General features: G+C 36.9%; 1 protein-coding gene across 3 annotated transcripts; it reads right to left on the bottom strand.

Annotated features, from left to right (window-relative positions):
- Positions 1-406: 406 nt before the first annotated feature.
- On the bottom strand, positions 407-26125 carry CDC45 (cell division cycle 45). Of its 3 annotated transcripts, none has more exons than XM_061370825.1 (19): positions 26022-26125; positions 24823-24882; positions 24439-24531; positions 23860-23997; positions 23121-23264; positions 22005-22060; positions 21288-21336; positions 20496-20557; positions 20045-20095; positions 19228-19347; positions 18705-18836; positions 18220-18318; positions 17803-17964; positions 17485-17623; positions 17042-17125; positions 15782-15900; positions 15265-15341; positions 14493-14559; positions 407-638 (listed from the first exon to the last, which is right to left on the bottom strand). In XM_061370825.1, exons 1-18 carry the CDS (start codon positions 26070-26072, stop codon positions 14495-14497), a joined length of 1701 nt encoding a protein of 566 aa, XP_061226809.1. In that variant the 5' UTR covers positions 26073-26125; the 3' UTR covers positions 407-638; positions 14493-14494. The 3 variants fall into 3 exon arrangements, with proteins under 3 accessions (XP_061226809.1, XP_061226811.1, XP_061226810.1); XM_061370827.1 differs by lacking the exon at positions 407-638 and adding an exon at positions 4054-4726; XM_061370826.1 differs by lacking the exon at positions 407-638 and adding an exon at positions 12391-13317.
- Between the last annotated feature and the right edge of the window lie 439 nt (positions 26126-26564).

Genomic DNA, 26564 nt, shown 5'->3' with positions numbered 1-26564 from the left:
AGCAGCCTAAATATACTTAACTGATGCATTTATTGAACTACCGGCTTTAGCTTTTTGTTCTGAGAGCAATGGGAACTGTACATATAGCATGGATATTCTTAAAGCAAAAGAAGAGAGAACCTTGAGAAGATTATCTATTTAGCTGGTTTGGTTTCAATATACAAAAGGAGCTGCCAAGAAGGTACAGCACTCTCATGATATTAATACAGGAGAGTAAATTAAGATAATACCTCTAACACTCACTACAGACCAGTGCAAAAGAACTTCAACCAACTAGAAAACCATGCAGAAAATAAAATAAGATGCATCGTGTACTCTGATCCTCCTCAGAGAATCTTGAATGGCAAAGGCCATTCACACTGGCTAAAGCTCTGGCAGCAGCTGGCAGAGTACTCACAGCAGGTACAAGATTTTTCTTGAAACCCAGCTGAGATGTCATTCACACAAGTTATTATTGTTTTTGGGAAAAATATGCTTAGTTTAGACAGGCTGAAGTCCCTCGGTGTTATAGTGTACAGCAATAGCAGTGGATCCATTCCTTACTGCATGTCAGCTTCAAGTCCAGGGAGGTTCCCTTCTGGTGGATTCTCCAAGCTGCACCAGCCAGGCTGAGAGTTTGCATGACACAGGGAGATGCTCTGGTGTACACAAACATAACAGATGAGATGAAGCCCGATTATGTTTATTTACAGAGGAGAACAAAAGTAAATGTTTAAAATAGCTGCTTTTTTTCAGGCAAACAAAAGATAACCCTTCCAAAAGTGACTCTGATCCAATGAGCAGACTGTGAACTCTGTGCCAGTTTTAACAACACTATGCATTGCTCATTGCTGGCAAAGACCTGCAAGGGGTTGAGTTACATGTGTGCAAATTTTAGGTCTTATCACCTGACAGCACCAGCTACCAGGTTTGATTTATTTATTAGATGAACAGAAGATTTTAATGCATTGAAAAATTGCACCAAATGCTAGGAAGTGTGCAAAAGCAGAACCTACCGCAACATTTTCAATCTGTTAGCAAAAATAGTTTGCAATATTAAATGCATTTTGTATTTCAGATGTGTATGTTCCTGAAGTTTCAAGAAACCAGGTTAGCTGCCAGAGGTCTGAGTGACATTCATCCTGATCTCATACCAAGTACTATAGCAAATTATTCAACTATACGTGGGTTCTGTTCCCACTGTCAAACATGTTATGACCTGAATCAATTCTCCTCTGTTACACTTATATATAACTCATTCGTATTAACAGTATTTGTAATCTGAACACTTCCACAGAAGGTTATATCTTAAGAGAATTTAGGCTTGGGCATAGACAAGATCACTCAGGAAAGAAAAATAGGCACTCCTTTACAAAAGCATACGTGAAACCTCAAAATTATATAATCCAGTTTCAATATAGCTTCACATATTTGAAGGATCAGGGAAAAACACAGCAATCCCAATTCTTATCAGCTGTAACAAGTGCCTAGCACAGCAGAATTCTTGTGCTATGCGTATTTTTAGATTACTCTTCTAGTTATAATGTCCTGTCCTTACTGTATATCTTTTGTCAGAATTAGGATATCTGCTGCAGCAGCCTGGATAACCTTTAGCCTCAGCTACAAAACCTTTAACAGTTTCCAATTATAACAGCAATCTTTCATTCTATAATACAAATAAACCCAAGTGTTATCTCATCACAGAAGACTCACATGAATACCCAATGACTGCAGAATGATTTCACCAATCTTTTTTCTCTACGATTTCCTGCTATTATTTAATTGGATGTGACTGCCAAGATCTAAGCAAGAGAATACATTCCACTGTTTACATCTACTTTATTTTTGTTATACTGTTGACATTTCAAAATGTTGATATGCAAGACTGAAGCTTTAGAAATTGAACATCTATTCTGAATTCTTTGTGTTCTTGGACCTCCAATTTATTTTTGAACCCTTTTATTTTCTCCTGATTCTATTGTCTTACCCTGTTGACAATTTCTACCTGCCAGTTTTAGAAAAGTCTTAACTCACACAGCTTGTGCCATGGAAGAGAAGTTTCTATTATCCGAAAAAGTATAAGACATTAATAAGAACACCTTTCCAAATATATGGAAATAGTTTCCCCATAAATACAATCTTTGTCTACTGTAACGATGTGGATAAAACATCATTTTAGAGAAAGAATTAGCTCCACTGGGTGGCATAGCAAGAAACTAAAGTAAATGCACTGTTAAAACAGTTGTTTGCAACAACAGATATTGGATTTTCAAAGATGCAAATATCATACTAATTGTTTAGGGGTAAAACACTGTTTTTTGGATAATATGGAAAAGACACCCCTTGTCTATATGAGGTTATTAATGACCACAGCTATTCAAGACATCCATATCATCACTATAGTGTCCCTCCTAAAAGGAAAGCTATTATCCATGGCATCCTGCCCAGATTCCTCCAGAGCTGATTACATTCTTCATTACCTGCACTTTTTGTTCAGCACAGCAGTCTTGACTTCATACCTGGATGGCCGTGTGGGCTCATTTTGCACTCTGAAGCAGTTCCTGCCATCTGTCCTAAAGGCTTATCATCAGCAGTGGGAAGAACAATCCCTTTGTCTCCTGCCTCCCTCACAAGATTACAGATTTTACTTGCTTGCTGACTGCAAATCGTATTCACAGCCTTGCAGAAAGGGTGCTTTGGTAGATTGCAATGCTAGTGTTGAGCTCCACTGGTATATAGCAAACAAGTCTGTGTCAAAGATAGGGTGGGAATGGGCAGTAAATTGCATGACAAAGTTTTTTCTCTTTAATAGAGTTACTGAAGTCTGAACCATGTCATGATATGGATTTGAGAATTTCAGTTTTAGTATCTGTTGCTACATGGGAATTTGTATTATGAAGAAAAAGACAATCTGCAATCCTTCTCCTGAACCAAAATGTCTTGGCTCTGTCCTGACCTGATATTGCATTCTGTCCCTTCTACAAGGAAAGGATGAAGCTGGGCACATCAGACCATGTGCAGACCAGGCACCTCAACAACCCTGGAAAATCTAGAACCATGAGAATGAACAAAGCTACAGAGAAGACACTTCAAAATAGGCATAACAGCAAGCAAAGTACAGCAAAGGAGTAAGCAAAGCAAAGGAAGAAAGCAAAGCAAAGGATGCAACCCAATGGAATGGATATTTTGGAGATCAGTTATGGATAAGCCATGTTAAGTAACTTAAAATGTAAACGTAGGACTAAAATTAATCTGTTACAGAAAGCTTAGAATTGCCCAAGCTGAAGGTAAATAGAAAGGCGGTTTTCTTTTAATAACTAGATTAATAAGCAATATACATAACACCTGTATATGCAAGGTGGTGAGTGTTCTGGACAGCTGGAGGGTTCTAAGACTGATTTAAGCAATGTACAAGTTTTTTGTTCTAAAACCAAAAGGATAGAACCAATATAAATGATTGGACACTGGATAAAATCCAGCACAAGTTGCTAAATACAGACTGCATCCCATGAGACTTGATATTAATAATACAATAACTAATCTGATCTGTCACAGTAATGTCCTTTTGGGTCTCCCTGCCCATTTGTCTCAAAGGCAGTCTAACATCCACCCTGCTAAAGGGAGAAGGTGAGGCAAGGAGGAAGTAAAAACAGTCTGAGGTTTAATGAAATAAAAGACCACAAAAAATGTGCTGAATAACAAAAAAATGAGAGCTCATCACATTTTTTTCCTTAGGGCTGTAATCAGGGAGGAGGAGGAGTAGCAATTCTTAAGTAGTTTTTGCCAAGTCAATGCAGTACTTTTGGTGCCATGTACAGTATTGCTATCTTTGAAAGGTTGAGACAAGATACTCTTTCTAAAAAGGAAACATTTATTGGTTATTTGGAGATAGCAGAACAGATGAGTAAGCAGATACATACATACATACATACATGGAGACTAGTCAGAATGGGACATTGGCCAAATCCACAAACAATATCTATGTTTACTGGTGAAACATCTGCATGAAGCAGCATAGTGTTTAGTGTTTATTAGATAATACAAGGAAAAGAAAAAAAAACCCCACAAGTTATGAAAATAAACAAAGCTAAACCAGCTTCTAACCATTCCAAAAGGAAATATCTCTTCCAAAGAGATCTTGTTGGCTCCTATCATCCATTTGTGCAAAGCAATGAGGATTTTCAGACTGGGTGGATGGCCACTGTGCAGCTGTGCTACATTTCATTCCCCCTTTTGTTGCAGGGTCAGTTTAGTGGGACACAGTCCCATATCCTATTCCCTTTCCTCTGTTATTCACAGCAGAACCTTTCACTTAGCGTTTCTAATAGCACCATGTAGTGCTGTCGTTTTCAGGAAATGCCTGGCTGTATTCTCTGCTAAATCAAGCAGGAGTCGTGCTGGCAATTCAAGGAACACCTCATCAGAGGAAAAGTAGCAATTGCTGCTGAGCTATTGTTTTCCATTTCATTTCACACACTCAAAAGAGCTCTGGTGACCACCCAGTGGGTGCCCTGAAATACAGATTCCAAGACACCTTCCTGAACTCAAAAGGCAAACTGGATTTACTGCTTACCCTCTATTGTTGCCCAGTCTCTCTTTCCCTGTTAGTTCTTTCTTTTCTATTTTTGTACTTCACCCTGTCATTTTCAGTCCTTTCCAGGATTCCCTGTTAGTTTTGTATACAACAGTTGGAAAGCTTCCCTTGAACAGAACGTGCTATGCTCAGAGAGTTTGCTGAGGGGGTATTCTACAAAAGGAGCCAGCAAAACTGAGTCAGAATTCAGTAGCTTTAGAAAGGAAAAAGTCTCATGTAAAGGATATGTTCATTAAGTTATTGTTCTAACTATGCTGTCCTTAACACTCATATCAGCTAATCTACTTACACAGCTACATTGCAAGTGGAACCAGCTGAAACAACAATACTCTTCCCTTTCTTCATGTTCATGAAGCAGCACACACTAGATTTGCAAAGCAGGTAACCATATACCAACAGCCCATGCATGAGCAAATGCTGTTTTTGTGGGTATGAACAATCTACAGCCAAAAAACAGGATAAAGAAACATAAACACTGTAGGGAGGTACAGACCTCTATCTAGCAGGAAGACTGGAAGGCAGTTTAGCTTAACATCAGACACAGAAATGTGTAGGTAGAAAAATCTCACAAAGAGAAAGAACAGACAGGCAGAGAGAAAAACTGCAGGATGGTTTGGCTTTTCTCTTCCTCAGACTGCTTTAGGGGGATAATATTTCCCTCCTTAGAGCAGACATGTCTGGGAAATTCCACCAGTGCTTTACAATATGTGCATACAGGTCTTTAAATGATTAATTTTTCAAAGTGTAACTTTTACACAGTCCAGAAACAGTGCTGTTCTGATAGCAAATACTCGCAGAGTACCATTAAGGGTATAGGGTAATGGATTTTACTGACAACAAGTATAAATACAGAAAAACCTACTGCTTTGTATTTTTAAAAGTAGAAAATCTTTTGACCCATGAGGATCTTGGCAAGTGAAATGACAGATATCATCTTAAAAGTCTTAAACTTCCTAAGGAATATTCCACTATCAATATTAAGTGCTGAACTGGTCTAGTACCAAACAGTTACCTGTATCCCCAGTTATAGATAAAATTAAACCTGGATATTGATTTAGCTTAGTAAGCAATAAACATTTAATTGAAGCAGTCAAACATGGGCAGTGTAAATGTACTGAACAACCTCCAGATCTGTTTAGGAGGCAATTATTTGAGACAGTGGAGTATGGCACATAGCAAACTGCACTGTAAAACACCACAGTTGTCACCTAAAGTATCAAGTTGCAGAATTATATTACAGCACAAGTTAAGGTTGAGATCTTGTTTCCTTTAATTTATGAACTTTCCTAAGATTTGCAGGACACCTGAGTAAGCCAGAGACTGTAGGGCAGCAGCTTTTCAAATTTGAGAGCATATAAACAAAAGCTCCCAAGATACAGCCTGCTCCACAAAGAGTGATCAGCCACAAGTAGCCAAACGCTCTTTGGAATTTCTTCAACTGGACAGTTACCACTGGAAAATCACAGAAGAAAACTGTGTAGAGAGCATCCTTTAAGGACACTTCCAGTTAAAACAGACTTCCCTGAAGGAAATGCAGCAGCCTCAGGTAAAAAAAAATATAATGCTCTTTCTTTAAAAAAACAGATGTTTGTAACCCTGTACAATAAGGGGAGGAAATTTTGATCAGTGCCTATGTCTGACAAGAGGAATGTAGCAAGAATCCAAGATTGTCATCTCAGATCTCAGAGCATACTAAACCCCAGTGCATGCTGCTTTTTAGAGAAAGATTCTTCACCATCTCTTTAGAGCCTTGTCCTGCAAGCTACTCTAGCTCTAATTCTGTGAGATCTTTGCAGATAACCTAGTTCTGGTAACTGTAACAGCAGATTAAAAAAAAACAGTATCTTAAAAGCACTGATGGTTTTTCATCAACATCCTTTGAAGCAGAATCATTGAAAATACCCATAAAGTAGGAAAACATTTAAAGACAAATCACTATCACTAAAAATACTCACTGCTGATTAGACCTGTTCCAAAAACAGGGACATGGTCTCAGAGAAATGACAAGAGCAATCTTTGCTTCCGCTCCTTTAAAATCCTGTTTATTCTCCACTTTCCTGAAATGCTTTATTGTAACAGTCTCACTCACCTAAAGATTATCCCAAGCCACAGAAGGGAGTCATGCCCCTCTCTCCACCTCCGTTTATTCTATTCTTTATCAATTGAAAATGAGCCAAAAGTAACTTTTCCTTCCAGTTCTGCAATGCCATGTGGAACACAATACACAAATATTTAGGAACACAACAATCCCTTAAAAGAGCTACAACTTCAAATATACAGACAGGTTGCTAACAGCAGTTACCATAAGACAGCATGAAAACATGACATGTGTTCTACAGTCCTGTTATTTGAGTCCTGAATTACTACTCTGACCGCAACAGTGTTTAAAGAAAGTACCATTTACATGCCTGTTCCACCCACTTTCAGATCAGACAAGAGATAATTATTAATGCCACACTTATTTTGGCAGCCCCTTGGTGACTTCTTTCAGCAAATAAAAACAGAGCAAGAGCTGAATGTCTCTGTGAATTCTTTCCAATTCAGTGGCAGGTGCCTCCGATTTTCCACTGACATGCTGCAAATGAATGATTAAATGAAAGTAAATTCCAGTGAGCTAAACAGTGGAAAGAGACACCAACACCACAGGGACTGAAAAAGCAGGCAAACTGTAGCAGTGAGAAGATAGGAAACCAAGTGCTTCATCCAGTTAAAAAGACAGCTCATCTTTTTGTAAGTGAGCATTACTTTTTTTGCAGGGACCAGGAAGGTCAATTAAAGGAAGGGCCAGCTCAACTAAAACTGATTTTGAAAAGAAAAAGTACTCAGAATATCACAGTACTTGTCTAATGGAGGTAGCCTAAGTAACACCAAGGAGTACCCAAAGAAGTCATTGAAAATTCTTAAACAAGTTGACTTCTGGAAGGAATGTTCTTGAACTGAGGAATATAAAACCCCCAGATCATGTAATAAAATAAACCCAACACTGGAAGGAACTCTGTTGTGGTCTGGCTTACATATACATTTACCTTGGTATAATTCATGAGGCATTAGGCTTGCTCACAGATTTCTAAATGGAGGTTCTCTAGAGAAAGGCTTTATTGCAATTCCGATTTCAAGGATGGCTTCTGAGCATTCAGCCCATTGAGAATATAACGCAGTGACTGCTAAATGCTTTTTGTGATAACAATTTACTAGCCAACTCTTTATCTCTTATTATTTAGATCTTACATATTGCCCAGATATGTGACTCAGTACAGGTAGCAAGTCAAAGGAACAAGTACCAGGGTAGCTAGCCAGCAGACACAACTGCCTTGAGAGGGCAGAAGAAATAAAAATGATTCTATCACACAGCAGCAGTGAGTGGGAAGCCCACGTTCTCTGCTCTCTGTCATACCCAGGACTATCATGAAATTGTGAACGCTTGAGCAAAAGACCTCTTGTCTGCTTTGGTTGTGTTTGACCTTTGTTGCGTTTCTCTAATTCTGCCACCTTCTGAATGACGAAAACCTCAAGATGCTTGAAAAGAATGGGACTCCAGTCTGAAATAAAAAGCTCACATTTGCTTTCCCTAGTGAGTGTAATATTTCCTGTTAAGAAAGTGTTTATCACACAAATGCTTGTGCATAAAGGTGGCACTGGACTTCAGAGCTCCACCCTGAGCAACATGTTTTCCACAGTTCTTGGACTGGATCCAAAGGGAACTTTCAGTACCAGCTTGAAGCCAGCAATGGTACACAAGAGCCAAAAGGGACTTCAATTTTTCCATTTAAAAGAAACAAACATTTCACTGCTTGTTTTCCTTCTGACAAGCCAGACCTACAAAGTAACTTCCAGAGGAATGTTTTCAAGAATATTCCTTCTGAGGCAATCAAAACCATGAGGACTGACAGACATACACGTAAAATCAACGATCAAATGATGCTCTTGTTTCCTGTCCTGAGACCAGTCCTGAGTGTTTTATGTTTTGTTTCTCCCTCAATTGTGATACTCTATTGATTACTCCACTTCTGTTTTAATATTGTTCTGTATTACTCCCATCTTTGCAAGTTAGCATATCCTGGGCAATTCAACTTAACAAAGCCATTTTCAAAGAACTCCTGTACAAAAGAGTGATTTTAAAACTTCTTGTTTTTCAGACCTTAAAACTGGAGTATTGCAGACTAGAGTGATCTCTCCTAGAAAGAACTAACATTTTATTTCTCTTGTATTTATGGACAACTGAGGACTGGAAATGGGAGTGGAAGAAGTAAAAATCGAAGCATGAAAGGTTCATTGAAACTCTCAGAGTCAGTTTTCCCTGTGCAGTCTAAGACGTTGAGTCTAAGATTTGAAAGATGACAATTCTAAGGTAGTTTTCTCCCCATTCCCATTTAACTACTTTTTATTTCCATAGGAAACTTCATGGCTGTAGAAGGAGGAAATGTATACTTTGTAGTAACATATTTGATGGGGGAAAAAAATAAATCAGAAAACAAGGAAGATTAAACACCTTGCTGTATATTACTACCTTTCACTTTCAAAACAAATGACAGAATGCAATGTACACCAGCTTTCCAGCAGTTACGCTATGCTTCCTGAGATTTCTCTTCCTATGGTTCTGGTCTCCCATTACATTCCACTTGGCAGAAAAGCAACTGCCTACACTTTCTCCAGGGTACATTGGATCTTACTAAACAAACAACAGCTCTCCTGCAAGCCATTCAGGATTTGAAGACTGCAGTGGTTCTCCCACATCCTGGCAGGTTTAAAACTGATAATTTACTAACAAACTCCAATGGATGATAGGGCAGATAAAAACAGACTGAAATATCTTATGTACTGCTTCTGCCATTAAAGCAGTAGGTTCTAGGAGGGTAGTGGGACGAAATAGCTAAATTCGATATGGCTCATGAACTAGAGCCAATATCATTGTAGTATCAACCAGATTTTCGTCTAAAGTACCAAAGCATAAAGGACAGCCTGCGAATGTCCTGAGGCAATACACACTCATCTAGATCAAGGCAATTGCCACATTTACCTTCAAACTTTCAACCCAGGATTACTTTCTGTCCTTTATACAGGTTTTATGATGACAAGCAAAAGTAATGAATTTTTGCAAAAGAATTTGCTTAGAAATTCTTAGATGCTTAGAAACATCTATTAACAGGAACAGAAAGTATAACAATTATCTCCTAAAAATTCAGTTGTAAACTTGTGAACAGTTTGTTTTACCATTAAGTTCTTCCACAGTTTTTGCTATCTCTTGCCACCAAATGATCAGAATCTACTCTTTCCATCCACTTATGCACCATTCAGTGATGGAGAGTCTAGTTGGTTTTTTTTCTTATATCTTTTCTTACTACTGTTTTTTCAGTGCAGCAGACTAATGGTGCTCTTGCTTTGAACTGGAAAAAAAAATCACCAGTCAGTAAACAGATTACTTTCTGCACTGATGACTGTAAAGTGAGACATAGGAAAGAAAACAACCAAAACCCAGCAATAATTTGGACCATTAATGGCAATGAGTGAGATACTGGTGTTATAGCAGCTAGATCCATTAAATCACCAGGTCAGTGCATAGTAGCTGTCAAAAGGGCAAAGTGACTGTTAAGATTTAGTAAACAGCGGGACAGAGAACAGTCAACGCTATTACACTGTTCTATGGACTTGTGCACCCACACCTTGAGTATTGCATGCAGCTTTTGTTTTACCCTGTCTGAAAATAATTGAAAGAAGAGCAACAAAGGTAATCAAGATACAGAACCTGTAAAAGGAAAAATCAGGCTGTGGTTCTTCAGACTGGCAAGAGATGACTGTGCGGAATATAAAGGTTTTCAAAACAATGAGTCCACAGTAGGGTAGATACTACAGAGCATCGAATAAGCTAGGCACTAGCATGGTGAAATAAATACAAAGTTGTAGTTTTTATGCAATATCCAGCTAGGTTGCAGATCTACTCACAACAGAGAATTGAACAGGCTAGAATCTGCCAAGGACTCAGGAGGAAGTTATCAGTGTTCACAGATAACTACTGAGAGTTACCACATACAGAGAAACACATGGTTCAGGATGTCCTTGAGTATGAGAACTGGGAGAGTACTTGTGTCTCTATCTGGAAGGAAGCATAAGATGCAATTGCTTTGTTTCTGTACTCTTCCCTAGCACCTGCTTTTGACATTATAGAGGTCAAGATGCTGATTAAACAGCCTGTTTATTACTGAGCTTAAAGTGTCACAGACCTAATATCTCCCTTGTACAAGAAAGTTGTAATACTTTTTCATTTTCACTTATCTTAAAAGAAATGGTAAAGAAAGTAAGAACTAATTCTTACCCACTACACAACTTTGATGGTGGCAAGTACAAGTCTATTAAGTCACTACAGTTCTTCAGCGGAAAGGGATTCACTTTAATCCCCATCAAATGAGGTCCTTACTGTGCAATTCCAATTATGTCTAAATTTATTACCCCAGAAAGAAAATGGCCATGAATCACTTTGCAGGAATGGTGGAATTTAGGTAGCTTGTGAAGCTGCTTCAGTACTTTGGTATTTAAGGATTTTTATTATTTTATTTTCTTAAAAAAAACCCTAAAATATTTTAAAGGATTTGTTTCATACTTGTATTGCTCTCTAAAACAGATTAGCAGCAGCAGAAATAATTTAAAGAGCTGATTATGAGGCTACTCTTGCAGTAAGCAAACACAGTGGGAGAAAAAGTTACTGCAGTTCAAATATAATCCTTAGGGAATGTTTCTATTAGTGTTCAGACATGGCTAGTTGGAATATCACCATACATCTAAGAATGTAAGCAGATTTCTTAGTGCTCTAACTACTTATTTTAAAATGACTCATTAGAGTCACATTTTCTGTTTGGGCAAAAAAATCAAAAGCATAATAATGTATCAAAATGAAAAAGCTTCATAATTTATTAATAATGAATCTCTTCATGAAGAGATGTTGAGTTCCTGGCATGGAGCCTCTGCCCTACACTTAACCATTAAGAAGTGACCATTTTAACTAACCTACACAACAGTTTCAATGTGTCATTCAAACCACCAGATTACTACTCCTGAACTGAACTGCTTTTCTGTCTACACACTGGGGACTTCACAATTTTGCACGTTCTCATACAATGATTCTTTAAGCTATATTAGCATTTTAATCCACAAACTATAAAATAAACTACGTAAGTTATATCTGATACAATTTTACATATTGTAAAATGTTGACAAGCAAAAGTTTTATTTATTGACATAGACTTGAGGTTTCCACACAGACTGAACTTTGGTTTTATATAGCATTTACTATTTCTGACTGATTTGGGGAACATTTAGATGACCTTGGGATCAGTTCAACACCTGTTGATAAATTCTAATGATTTCTAAAAGCATTCTTGGCACCTCCAGTAGATCTTGGGAAAACTAGAACCTTAAAAACCACCTAAACACAGCAAGCAATAAGGGGAGACAAAGGCAAACAATAGAAGCTCCTTGTAATAGATCCACAGCTTCAAGCTTACACATGTGTTTAGAGGCATAAAAACTAGCTCCCACTTCTCACTCAGAACAACGCAACATGATGAAGCTGGAGGGTGCATGTGCCTGAAAATCTGTTCATTTTTGAAGACATGACAATCACCTACTAAAACACAGGAGCACTCTCCCCTTCCAAAGTACACTGGTAAGAGGGCATACTTGTTACTGATACTACCTAGTCAACGTGCAAAACCTACGGTGGCATTACATTTTATCTTGGGAAGCATAATTTTTTGGCCATCACAGCCTGGCACAGGGATTTTACTCAGACAAGGTGGCAACATTTAAAAAATTAAAAAATCATGTTTGTTTGAATAGAAATATATAGTTTAATCAGCTTTCTGTTGGCTACATTTAATATTAAGTTAACCAGTATTAAACATTTGTACAAAGTATGAAGCAATGATACGTAACCTTTACATATTCATTATAATACATGAAAACATTGAAGTCACACAGAACTCAAGCAAACATTACAAGAAAATTACAAACATATACACACCCTCCCAATGCAGAGCAGGTTAAGTCTAACAAGCTATACCAATTCATATGACCAAAGTGACATTAAATCACTGTTATGGAACAGGATTGGGCTAATCTGTCAATATTTATAGTGCTACAGTCTCTACACAATTATCATGGTATTTTAGATTATTTCTTGGAAAATTATTCCCAAAGCCAAGCTACAAGTGACCATATAATATCACAATGCATGACTACTAGTGCTCTATAGACACTGGAATTCCATAGATTTTTCATTCAGTATTTGGCAGTTACTCAGTACCTGGATTTTAAAAGCCCTAAAATCTTAAAACTTAAAGGCATTCAAAACAATTTAAAAAGAACATTTAAAGGTAATAAAATGGTAATATAAATATGGAACTTCTTAAAACCTTCTTGTTATTAACCAACAACTAAACATCACAGGAGTATGTCTACTAATAAAAGCACGTTCAACAAACAGAAGTCCATTTCCCAGTGCTCCTATGTGACACCTTTTGCCGTTACAAGGATGGGATGTTTACAGAGAAGCCATTTTCAAGATCTGCATGCTAAGGTTAAAATCATTTTGACCTCCCTTGAGGCGCAAAAACAGTCCAGGCCTGTACCAGTACATTAAGACAAAGCAAGAAGATACATCACAATTGCAGCACCATGAACTTTGGAACATCCAAAATAATTTCAGATGCATCTGATCCTCAGCTTCCAGCACAAAGAGCCAAAACGCACCACTGTGTAACAAGGGCAGAAGACAAACCAAAACAATCAGTAGTCAGAGTATAAAGAAAGAAACAAACAGATGTGGAAATCTTGGGAGCCAGGCACAACTATGCTGTCTAACAAACAACTGTAGCTACCGAGCCACTGTTTTAAACTTCTGAGTGAACAAAAGAAACTGTAGCTTTGATGCACATTTTAAAAAGGCCACATTGTCATTTGGCTAGGACTACAACATTCACAGGCTGTTGTCAGGCTGTTGATCTTACTCCTTTGCTTTCATACACATACCATAATCTTGTGAGATTACTTCACAGATTAATACTAACGACCAAGTCTTTATCTAGGCATGAAAAAGCCATGAGATTCTTAATATACTTTCTTAGAGGTTTTCTGAACAGACTTTACAAAACTACTTTGAGTTGAGAGTTTGGCTTCTCTGGGACAAAGCAAGCTATTGCCACCCATCATTGCAGAATAAACACACACACAAACCAATAAAATAGTTCAGCACTGAAAAGCAGGGAATATTCAAAGACAATTGCAACAATTTGACAGTCTCATCAGAGCTACAATAAAATCTGTCTTACCCTAAAATAGCTTTAAAACAGACTTTGAACTAGTGTGAAGCTAATAGTCACAACTACAGATGAAGTCTTATATTCCCATCTTTATTCCAGATAAAAACTACACACTGATATAGGCTACCTTAACACTGTGAAAGACAGATGGAAATTCTACATTAACATCAAAGCCAAGAATGGCACTGCTATGGCCAAAATTCCATCCTGAGCTTGACAAAGCTACCAGAATTAAGTAACAGAACAGCAACTACAACTAGCTAATATCTCAATTTCTCTCACAAAACAAAACAGCAACTCCTTTCCCAGCTGAAGTTAAAAAGCCATAAAAAGTTTAGAACAATGGAAGACAAGCTTATGGATGATGAAACTTAAATAAATTGGGGGGGGGGGGAAGAGAAAAGTTTACTTGTACATTGTCTGCCTCCTCCCAAAAAGAAAAACAATTGTCTTTTGTAAGAAACTCTTATCTTCAATTTGTATTTGTACTAGAAGTTGCCACATTTTCTTAGGACATTTTACAGATATTAACAGGTTACTCACTTGATTTATAATTGATTTATAATTGTAAATAATTTGTAATTAAATTTTTAATTAATCTTCCTTACCACTATGACAAGAGAGAAATGAGGGCATCCAGAAATTTGCTCCGGTCTTCTGTTTTCAATTCAATTACTAAAATATGAAATATTACAAGATGCAAATTACTGAAAGATATAACAGATGTCACACTTGAAAAATAATAATTCCAAGTATACTTGTATTCTTAAGCATCTGTAAGGATGAAAAAGAGAATCTACTTGCACAAAATGCACATTGTTTATTTTGCTCTTAAATTTCAGCAAACTCCAGTTTAAGTGCTCACTACATGCTATATCAGCCACTTTCTAAGTCTAGGAATGTTTCTTTCTATGTTCAACAATTCATCAGTATGTATTGTTAAAAACCACCTCTTTCATAAGTACATAAAAAGGTATGCAAATTTCCTCATGCAAGTATCTCATTTTTCAAACAGACAATAAAGTATCTATAACATCACTACCCTACTTTATTTGGCTGCTAAATATAAAACCAGATAAACTCAGACTTTAAACTGAGGTGCGTATATGAAAATCATTGCTCAGCACAAAATGTAGATGGCCTCAAAGATACACAAGCCTCTGCTTAGTAGTTTATAATTTCTGCCCAAGATGGCACTTAGAAAAGATGACAAATAACACAGCTTGTGTTTATACCAGACTCAGGAACAGCGTATGGCATACACACTCTTGATGTTTGCATCCAAGTCATAGCACAGAGGTGTTTTATGGAGGCTGCATAAACACTGACCTCTAAAGGAATATTTGGTGAATGAAATAAGCGATAGGCAGCACTACTCACTTGACATGTCAAAATGGTTGTGTAAAGTCCTAGAATTGGTACTGTCTGCAGCTTTCTCAAATGCTCTTCCAAAAAAGCTAGATGAACAAAAAAAAAAACCCAAATGAGCATTACAGAAAAGGACACACATACTAAAGCAGAAGAACAGAACTTCCTTGCTGAGAGCTGAAAATGTTTTCCAGATGTTTTTCATATGCCATGTATTCAACATACACCTCACTTATTCAAGTGCAAAAACTTTAACATTACGGGCTTTAAGAAATGAAGTCATGGGCCATATTGTGAACTATTTCACTCTTAAGATAAAGAAATAGTTAAGAGGGAGGAGAAAAAAAACCCAAACAACTTTGAAACACCTGTATCCTCTCTCAAAAAATATATCATGCATACCATTAAAGAAGGATACAATTCAAGTCAGCGTGTTCAGTGTTAAATAGATACAGGAAAGAGACACTTGCTTTAAACAGGACAAGTCTATAGATAACTTTCAGCAGGAACTTTCAAACAACATGCTTACTTCTTTTTGTCAGAGCTTTCTGTCTCTGGAGGAATCCCCACCATGATCACAGTTCCCTGTTCAACATCCATTGGTGCAGCCATTATCAGCGGCAGCAATTTACAGCGCTTGTTTTTTGTCTGGAAGTCAGAAAGACAAAACTTTGTTAGACAAAACTCAGGAAGCAATTTAGTTTCAGCATGCCATGTGACCTAAGGACACAGCTATAATACAGTTCAGCAGAAGGCATTTTCTTCACACAGTCTCTTGATCTCCTTTTTTATTACAGTAAAAGCGACTTTAAGGACTGATAGAATTTTCAGTTCTTCTCCAATCTTGCTTTGCATTGTAACACAGACATGATATAGACAAAATATGATTTACAGTAAAGAAAAAAGCTCTTAAATTGCAGGTATGGGTATCTAAAATCTTGGAGTAGTAATTTTTTTTTTTCAATAATTATTTTACATTGAAATACAACAGCTAACACTGACAAATACAGTCCTCACTAGAAATTATGTTTTCTCTGTCATACAGTTTTAATTAAAGTACAGCTTACTGCTGTGGATAAAAAAATAATTACAACAATTTTAACATTTTTAGATACATAAGTATATGAAACAGAAGTTTGTTTAAAGTGTTCCTAAGGTAAATGTTCTGCAGCGAGGTTTTAAAGTGCTGTCTTCCTTCTAGCGGCAGACTAGTTACTGACCAAGTTGAACGTTTAAAATGAGGATACACAGATGCAATTGGGCAAGGATGAACCATCATAAGTTTAACTTACAAATTAAGGAGTGCTCACAGTGGAAACAGTTCTCAATCTTAAAAGTGCATTTTTAACTGAATTGTGTAAATAGGGCTCAAAAGGTAAATGCAAATTACCTTCAGTTACATTGATTGTAAAGATAATAGGATTTTATTTAAGCAGACACAGAAATCTTTAGGTAACAATTACCAGTCCTGCAATATTGCTTCTTTCCATGTCAGGTTAACTTTTCAAAGTACATACTTGGTGATCTGCTCCCTCAAAACTTACAAAATTAGGTAAAGATTTTAGATTGTAAGTGTCTTGACAATGAAAACTCTTTCTAATGCTATGGAATTCTCCTAGGCAGATATCTTTCCTAAAAGAGTATTCACAGATGTGCTAAAATTATCCAACCATTTAGCAGAAACATTATTAACATTTTCATATAATGTTTTTAATAATCAACTACACATATCCAACAGAATAATAACTACTACGTAGGCAAGCTAGTCAAAAGCTTTTGATTGACTTACAGAGCAAACAAACGATTTGAGTAAGTATTTACTTAGCAGGGACAAAGACACTGGTTTGGAAAAAAGTTTCACATCTGGTGTGCCCTAGGAAAATAAGAAACATTTTGGTTACAATCCAAGATGATTCTTCCTCTTCTTTAAGTATCTACTGATGAATCTAAAGGTTTTATATGACTCAAAGAACACCAAACAATATAGGAATCTGAGTTGACCCACTTGACTTCAAAATTAAACCCTCCCCGCTTCAAGAGGACCGATTCTTCCTTTGGGAAGCTCAGAGTAATATCAATACTGACTCATCAGAGCACAACACAGTACAGATAAATCAGTCCTTTCTCATTAAGTCATTCTTATTGAATCAATCAGTTCAGAAAAAGGTGATATTCAAGTATGCTATAGCCAAATGTAACAGTCAAATGAGAGCCAACAATTATAATCCTGACCTCCATGAGAGAGCAATAGAGAAAAGGCCCCTGAGAAATGACAAGGTTGGTGCAAATACAGCTGGCTACAGTCTGCTGAATGGCACGTAACTGCTTTTTGGCTAAGTCCAGTCCTTGGTGCAGTTTGTCCAGGTTACCCCTGCAACAGAAATAATAAAAATAGACACTTTCATATAAGCTTTTCACACAAAAGCAAGTTCTAAACATCATTAACAGGGATATTTTGATTTTTCTTCAATGGCTTATGAAACACAAATACATCTTTTAGATATGTAACCTAAATAAAACTGTAAAAGAATAAAGAAACATTTTCAGTACCTGGAGAGACTGTCCAAAGCTTTAATGAAATTAGTTGTTTCCTTCCCTTCTTTTTCTACGTTCTCCATAAGAGAAACTGTTGCATAAACTATGTCACTTGCTGAAAACTTGTTCTTAAAGCCAAAGTGAATGCTGAAGGTCTGAACTCTTAAATCTTTCATTCTGCAAAATTAAATAAGCCCATTAAAGATTACCATTACCAACATTATCAACACTGACCAGCAGTCTCCTCAGTACTTTAATGTTAAGAACATGAAGACAAATCTTACCCTAGCATTTGCAACAAGCCTAATACTACTTTGTCAATCCAAAACTGACATTTTTCAAAACAAGATGTTAAATCATCTTCATACAAAAATATTTGGACTTAACTGAAAAGCATTTTCAAAATAAGCAGTGGTATTTAACACAATTTACCCAAATTTGTTTGCAGATTCTTCAATCATTTCCCGAAGATTTTCTTTCAAAGACATGTCCATGGAATTAAATTTCTGTTTCACTTGCTTCAAAGGCAAACTAAAAACAGAAGGAAGAAACTATATTGATAGGTATGCTAGAAGAAAAAAATATTTGCCTTCCTTATGTAAGACTTTCTTAATATTAGATAATTTAGCAAGTTAAGTCTGACTAAACTTGGTTACATTCTTTTTAATTTAGTCATTGAAGAGCAGATGTGAGAAAGTATAGGTTACTTACTAGGATCTACTACTACATAAAGCCATACAGCCGCATTCCTTTGGCACCAAGACACAAGTTGCATAACTCAAAGACACTGCACTAGTCAGAGCCCCACAATCACATTTAAAAACTAACAAGTACTTGCAAAATATATTCTCAATATTTTCCCATAATTAATTGAAAAAAATGATCCTTTAGTTAAGACACAGATTTTTATAACTCACCCCATGTCAGCCAAAAACTCTTGGAGCCTCTTCTGCCCTTGTACAGACCAGAGCTTAAGGCTAGCAGAGGTATATGAAGTGTTATAGAGACTTTCATATAGAGACCAATGCTGATAAAGTGCCAGGCGAAGACTGAACAGGGATTAAGGCAAATAACTATAAACACTTTTATCATTTAAAGTTACAAATAGTAACAGAACTTCACAATTAGTACCTCTTCAGTTGCCCTTCTATATTGCATCTCTGTAGTACATACGATACAGTTAGGAGCTAGAGGTGCAGGTAACACAAGACCAGCAACATTAACTTGTAACTAACTCTGAAAGGTTAAGCTGAACTGAAGCTATACGAGCTACTGGAAGAGATATGTGTTCAACAAAACATTCCAATGTCCATTTCTTTTGATTCCATTCTCAGCAGCAGAGATGGTGCTGGGATTTTTTTTTTTTAAGTTGATAAAAACCTCAACTGGGGTTCACCAAGTGGGTAGGGTTCATTTTCCCCAGATCTTATGCAAGGATACTCATACTCAAATGCTATTCGCATGCAGTCAATTGACAGAGAATTTTCCTCATCTTCATTGCGGTGGTTATGGCGAGACACATGACGCTGCAGGATCCCGATATCAGTCACGTACTTCATTCTTAAACAGAAATAAATTTGACACTTCACTTTCTTCCTGTGTATTACTTCTTAAATAATGTTCTTTCAATATTCAGCCATGTACCCAGGCAATTAAAGCTAAATAAAAAACACAACCAAAACCACAGCCAAACCCCAAACAATATAGACAGTTAGACTGACCAATAAAATTAGCTACTTATTACATTTATCTCCTTAAAAACATCAGTATATTACAACAGAACACCAGAATTAAAGTCTACACATGTACTACTAGAATCCTGATTGCATCTAGTAGGAAATAAGAAACAAGGAAGAAAAAAAGATAAAATATGAAATTCTTCAACTAAAACTGTAAAGGAAACTGGAAGACATGGAACATGTTTTTTTTTTTCCTTTAATAAAACGGTATCAAAATCATATTTGCATGAACTACTACTAAACAGCATTTCTTCCCAGATCAGAAGTGACTGTTTTATGATTTTGTTAAAAATAGTTTAAAAACTCTCAATAGTAGAAAAGAAATATATTTTTTTTTCTGATACATTTTTTTCCACTTTCGGAAGGCATCAGATCACATTCTGTCATTAAGATACTTAATGGCACTGTTTATTAACTGTCTTGTGTTAATTTCCATGTTTGCTGAGTATTACTTCTAAAAAAAAAATAGAGACAAACAAATAATAATTAAGATAAATAATAAATTATATCTTTCTTACTGAGTGATTTTATCTTGTACCCATTGATCTGTTAGGCCAACAATAGCCCACCTAAAATTGAAGGGGGGGAGGAGAAAGAGAGGGAAAGAGAAAAAGAAAGTTACTCCAAAAAATATTCCAGTATAGTATGTTGTATTTAACCCTCTAAGTATGTACCAGAAGAAGTCAGAAATATTGCTTACCAACTGTACATACAAGTTAACAAAAAAGCTATATGCTATTATTCCCTTTAGCAGACATACATGGAAAAAAGAGGATGGTACTACATGTGTACAACCTGTTAGTTGCTTATAATTAATTTACATAGATGTGATCCCAATTCAGGACACAAATTCAATTCCACTCTCAAAATAAACTTGAATCTTATACTGAAATTAAACAATCTTGGGAAATTTTGCCTATCTATTATGGGTTTAAGCTTTTACCCTAAGGTAAAATAACAGAAACATACCACAACATGTCATTCAAGTCTTTAGACATTATCCATGCCAGGTCAAACATCACCATTGCAGACTACATGAGAGAAAAGGAAAAAGATGGGATAAACTGGGCATAAAATCCTCACTCATTAAGCAAATAGAACACTGTTAAATTTGTCAAATACTAGTGTGTTACTAGAGGTCTGTACATCACACTTGAGTCAGAAAGTAGGACAGTGGCAGATTGTCAAAGATGCTAAGTAGAAAGGAACATCTTAACAAAACATAATCAGATAAGAGGCCAAACACCAAAAGGAACAATTTGATGTCCTAAGTGTTATGTTTGAAATATCCTGATGCTTTGAAACCTCTGGAAGGCAAACAATCTCCATGCATGCTAGAGTCTTTTGCAAGAGTATTGTGTACATAGATACTTTTCTCAAAACCTAAAAAATTTACACAATCATATTTTTTATACCAGCATTAAAGATAGCAAACAACAAAAATGTTACTAGTTCTAAGTTTATCATTTTCCCCCACTATGAACATTACATTAGCCACTATGACTCAGTCAGTGTCTGCCATTCTACCAGTATTGCTTCTAATTCATCAACAGTAATAACAAGCTGTCACGTCAACTTATTTGTTACATATATGATGTATCTTCTGTATAACAGTAAGATTAAAAAAAGCATGATAATAAGATAATAGACAACATTGTTAAATAATTATAACATTGTAGCGGATAATTATAACACTGGATATTGTTCAATTAGCTTTACATTAGTATCTTGCGATTTTATAGCAAACGAGTTTGTACTTACTGAGGTCCCATGGTATTCATATTGCTCATAGTCAAAAAGAATTTCTCGCCTAAAAAGAAAAAAAAAAACCAACAAACCCCACATTTGCGTAAGTGGTGAACTACATATTGCATCCAATTAAAAATCAAAGGCAGGTTTCATTAAAAGCTTATTTTTAGCAATTAAAACGAAACAAGAAAACACCACTACTGTACACACACCCCCACCCCCCCCCCAAGCAAACAAAAACACACACCAAAAAATATCCTTTGGTCTAAAAAAAGTTTTCCTCCAAGCCAACTGGATTTCTGTAGTAACATGGAAGCCACACTGAAATGTCCTCATACAGTAAAAGAACAAGTTTATTAAACCATTATTTCTCAAATCCCATTTTCTTATCTGATTTGTTCCTGCTTATTCCTATTGACGATAGTAGGATTGTAAAGGAAGAAAACAGAAGCACAAATTTCACCCCACAATAGACAAAACCAGAATACTACAGCTACTTAGAGGTGGAATAATGCACCTGCTGCTACTCAGATTTAATGATTATTATTTATAACTATCCTCATTTAAACATTTTATTTTTATATAGGAAATCTCTCAATTTTCTGAATAAAGTTAGAACTAAAGCATCTTGCAAATCAAGCAGCACAGTATCATGTTTTTATATGTTTGATTTTAATCCAACAGTAAGAAAAAGACACAAGCAACATAATAAAAACCAGTTAAACATACCTGCGTGCCTCCCATTCCCGCCTCTGCCGCCTCTTCATTGTTCTCTCTATTACATCCTGTAAATTAATATAATGTTAAATAGCTGGAAAAAATACTCTAGTAGATTAGCACCTGTCCAGACACTTGACTAAGTCTTTATTAGAAAGAACACTTATTTCTATTAATGTAGTGAGAAAAATATTATCGTTAAGCATTTTTCCAAGAAACACACTTGTATGAAGTCAGGGCATAGTTATCTAGCTCTTCTTCACAAATAAGAAGCCCAGTACACAGTGTTTTCAACACCAGCAACATAGCCTCGTACCATTTTGTAACATAAAAATAAGACTGATGAAAAATAGATAGTAAATGAAGTTCAGAAAATTAAGCACTCAGTGTATATTTAACTTCCATAAATTGCATAAACAGCTTGAAAACTTGAAGAAATCAATAAGATCTTTGTGGAGTATTTAACAGATTTGAGAATAGCTTTCATGTGCATTATTTATAGATTTTCCTTTGAATTTCTTATGTCTGCTTTTGCTGATTTAGCACCCTTCCTAGATTAGTAGGAAAAATGCACACTGTTAATAGAAAAATAAAATGAAACACATATTAAATCTGAGAATGCCTTTATATCATCTCTTAATATTGCGAGCCTCAAGCCTTTGCTTCCTTGTATGCTATTAGGAGAAAATATGCTACAATTATGACACATTTCATTTTTTATGTCTACCTTAATATACTTTTGTTAATTTACTGGTACAAGGACAGACAAAATGTATTCGATGTAAACAACAAAAAAAACAACCCATCAATGTAGACTGGAAAGCCAGAGCCTGTCATCAGAGAGAGCTCTTCAGTTCAGTAGTTACACAAAGACAGCGTTATGCATAATCAAGTTCAAAACATTTTTTTTTTCTTTTTAACAAAGAGGAAATATTTCTGTGCAGCTCAGATAAACATTTTGTGTATTTGAAACTCTATTGGGAGTAGTAAATTATTTTTAAATCTTACACTTCCATTTGTGATCTAACACCGCATTATTTTTAAACTCATATGTAATTATTATAATTATATAAAACATAAGCACTATTTTATTTTCCTTCTTTTCTCAACAAAGTAGCAGAAAAGCACCTCTTCAAAACGTCTACGTTTCTCTGAAGGCTCTGACCCATCAGTTTCATTCTCAGAGTCCTCTTCTTCATCCTCTTCATCTCTGAAGATATCATCATAAGCAGGAACATCAAGATCATCGTCTTGTTTAACTAACAACTTTATCTAGCAAGAAAGAAAAAAAAGCATTTTAAATAAACGAAGTATCTTATTTAATGATTTAAACACATTTTAAATGACAAATGAGAATACTTCAGATACTTTAGAAGAGAAGCAAATAATTAAATTTGGCTGTGATTGATTCATGGCATAATAAAAAATACTACTTTTTAATATAAAGGCTACTCTTATACAAAATAAGAGCAGAAAAATATATGCCTTTTTTACAGCATTACAAGAATTCTTTTTTTTTTATGCTTGTTAAGGACATGTTGCCAAATCATTTGTGTTAATAATCAAATTCTAGGTGCTGCTAATGCTGAGAGATAACACGTTACATTCTGAAGCATGATTATCCTCTGATTTGTAGCAGTTTGATTAATAGCAACAGGATTAACAGGTGTTTACTACTGACAACTATCACACTGCTATCAGTATATATTTTACTACTGAAAACATTTTTTTTCTGATCATGAACATTATTACTGCAAATATCCATTAATATTGCTTCCTGCCTTACTAACTAGCAGTAGCAGTTTTACAAAACACAGAAAAGCACCACCCCAGGGGAAGATTTTTGTTGTGAAAGAAAAGCGGTTACCTGTGTGTCATTGTAAACATTCACTACATTGATAGGTCTGTGGCTGTCACATACAAAAAAGACAGTGTCTTCTTCAGGCTGCAAGATCTCCAGAAGGTCAACATTGGCACCACAATTAATAAAAACAAAATATTTGAACTGCAAACAAAAGGGAAAAAAATAAAAAAGCTTTTTACTTAAATTAGCAGAAAACACAGAAGACTTGAAAACACCTGCACAAAACATCCCAGGCACCCACCGTTACCAAAAACTCTATTAACTTTTTGCTAATTGATGTCTCTGAGAAGGAAAAAAAATTTGTAAGGCAAAGCACCAAACTTGGAGATGATGGATATCCAATACCACCACTTTTTACATCTCAAAATGTGTGCAAACTTAATTTGACTCTATCCAAATTGTAGCATATTAGTTTGAACTGATGTAAAAAAAGGTTGTTATTGGCATATTAAATTAACCGTGAGCATTTATAACCAATAATAATAATTAGTTTAAGAACTGACATTTTAAGTTGGGAAAGGAAATAAATGAATGCCTCTCTAAGATAACCTGCAACCTAAAATGTTTCCAGTGTTTTTTCACCTGATCTTTATGCTCAAGAAAGGCAGTTTCAAGTTCTTGCCATCCAGATACTGGGACGAGTGTATATGGCACATGATCACACTGAAACAAAGCCTGAAATGAAGCAGACAGCTGTTAGCAAAGGCAAGGGAAAATAACCTCTTCTACAATGTTATACATGCTATAATTTTACTTCATACAAATCTTTATCTCAAATACATCCCAAAATACATGTAGGTTTGTAATCTGGGAGTGTGACTAACTGACTTAAGTGTCATAACTCACGGAAAAAGTTACAAAACCAGTTTAAACTTTTACCCTTTCCTCAGTTCAAACCTATTAAAAGGATCCCTGGGTGTTTTTTCTTTTGCTGTTACTCTACAGTGACAGTGAACAAAGACTTACTTGGAGTATTTTACAAGCACATAATGCATCAACATCTGAAGCGACAAGAAGGAGGACACGCTGCAAAAACAACAGAATAACAGTATTAATTTAGGCATCAAATCTAACGTGCTGGTGCATGAAATGCATACATTACTATGAGACCAGAAAGTATATTTAGGTAGATAGCATTATAGGCATAAAATAGGATCTCTTCTGAATGGACACTGCAACCAAAATGAACCAATTTGGATCTCTGTAAATATGAGCAATAAACAACCTCACACCACCAAAATACAGCATCTTCTTTGAGGAAATGTGGTTATTCAGACCCCTATGAAGCACATATAGTTTTGAAGGCTCAGCCCTCCAACTGTTTTATCATGTCTAGAAAGACCTGAAGAGCCTTTCAGCCTGAGACCTGAAACAGTTTTGACTAAAGAAAATCGGTAGCAAAAACAGGAGCAAGGCAACTCTTGAAATACCCTTGATTTAGGTAAAATGGTTTGTCTGGTGGTCCTTTATTCTGGGGTCTTGGTTGGAGATTTTGTTCATAGGTGGAAAAGCTGAAAGAAATACATTCATTTGCACAGTCTGTAACACAGTTGTGTAGGTAAAAATAGTAGAAGACTGTCCAATGAAAACTTTACCACTCCAGGGTACATACCCACTCTGAACAAACCAAAGCAAACTGTGAGGTAAAAATGAAAGCGGCAAACCTGACCTGTTACAAGAAAAACCGCAACAAAGACAGAACACGAGATCTAGTGTCTGGAAAAAAATATAAACCAAAAAGGTAAAATAATAATTAAAAAGTACATAAAGAAAACCCCCAAACCAAACAGCAAATAGATCTAGAGACGTCTTGGTTAAACAAAAGATCCACAGCACTGCCCGAACCACTAGCGGCGGCTCAGGCTCGGGTTTCCCAGCCCGCGGACACGTCCGAGGAGGATATTTTTACAGCCCGGGCTCACTGGAGGGGCCGCCTCCCCCAGCGCTGCCCGCGGCCTCACGCCCACCTGACAGCGGCTCAGCCGCCACAAGCCCGCGAGGGCCGGAGCACCTCAGCCGCCGCCGCCAGAGCCAGGGACGCCCCGGCACCATCCCCGCTCTGTGAGGCGGCGGGAAACGCCTCAGCCCTGCAGAGAGCGGCCTGAGGGGAGGCAGCCCCGCCTGCGGACGGGACGCGCAGGGCGACACCAGGTCCCGGCCCGCACCTGGTTGACGATCACTTCGTAGAACTCCCGGCGGCAGTCAGAGACGAACATGGCGGCAGCGAGAGAGCGGCGGGGAGACAAGGGAGAAACGGCGGCAGCTGGGGGCCACCGCGACTCAAGCTGGGCGCCAAATCAGCGCCGCTTTTCATTGGTCTTCTCCTCACGGCACTCTGGCCAATGGAAAAGCAGCCGTCCCTCCCTCGCAGAGCGGATTGGGCAAACTGCCCAACCCATTCCGGGTCTTCGCCAATGACATTGGAATAAGGGAAGTGCGACACGTGCGGCTGCCCAATCCCTGGCGTATCAGAGCCGGAAGCATCGTACTGGCTCTTGTTGCCGTGGCTGCCATGTTTGCTGCGGGCGAGCTGTTTGCTCTGCCATTTAACGCGGTCGGGGGAAGAGGCGGGCGAGATCTCGTCAACTCCCGATGGCTGAGGAGGGTCGCGACCCCTAAAAACCTTTCACAATGGCTTCATTGAAGGGAGCGCGATCTCTTCTTCCGCCCTCACACAAAATGGCCGCCCGAGGGGGCGGGCACCGCGC

The sequence above is a fragment of the Neopsephotus bourkii genome, unplaced genomic scaffold, assembly GCF_033783945.1.
Source record: "Neopsephotus bourkii isolate Nb327-2 ecotype Australia unplaced genomic scaffold, CSIRO-AGI_Nbou_v1 NB_1542, whole genome shotgun sequence".
NCBI classification, from domain to species: domain Eukaryota; kingdom Metazoa; phylum Chordata; class Aves; order Psittaciformes; family Psittacidae; genus Neopsephotus; species Neopsephotus bourkii.
The sequence above is the reverse complement of the archived record's forward strand: the minus strand, read 5'-3'. Positions and strand labels throughout refer to the sequence as shown.

Bases quoted from the DNA above. Each gene is read 5' to 3' on its own strand.
- CDC45 (XM_061370825.1), bottom strand. From the start codon at position 26,072: ATGTTCGTCTCTGACTGCCGCCGGGAGTTCTACGAAGTGATCGTCAAC. The intron at 18,319-18,704 runs GTGAGTTATAAA...TTCTGTTTTTAG, and splicing joins GAGTTTTTGGCTGACATGGG to TTTGCCTTTGAAGCAAGTGA. The intron at 15,342-15,781 runs GTAAGCATGTTG...TTGTTCATCTAG, and splicing joins GAAAGCTCTGACAAAAAGAA to CTTTTTTGGAAGAGCATTTG.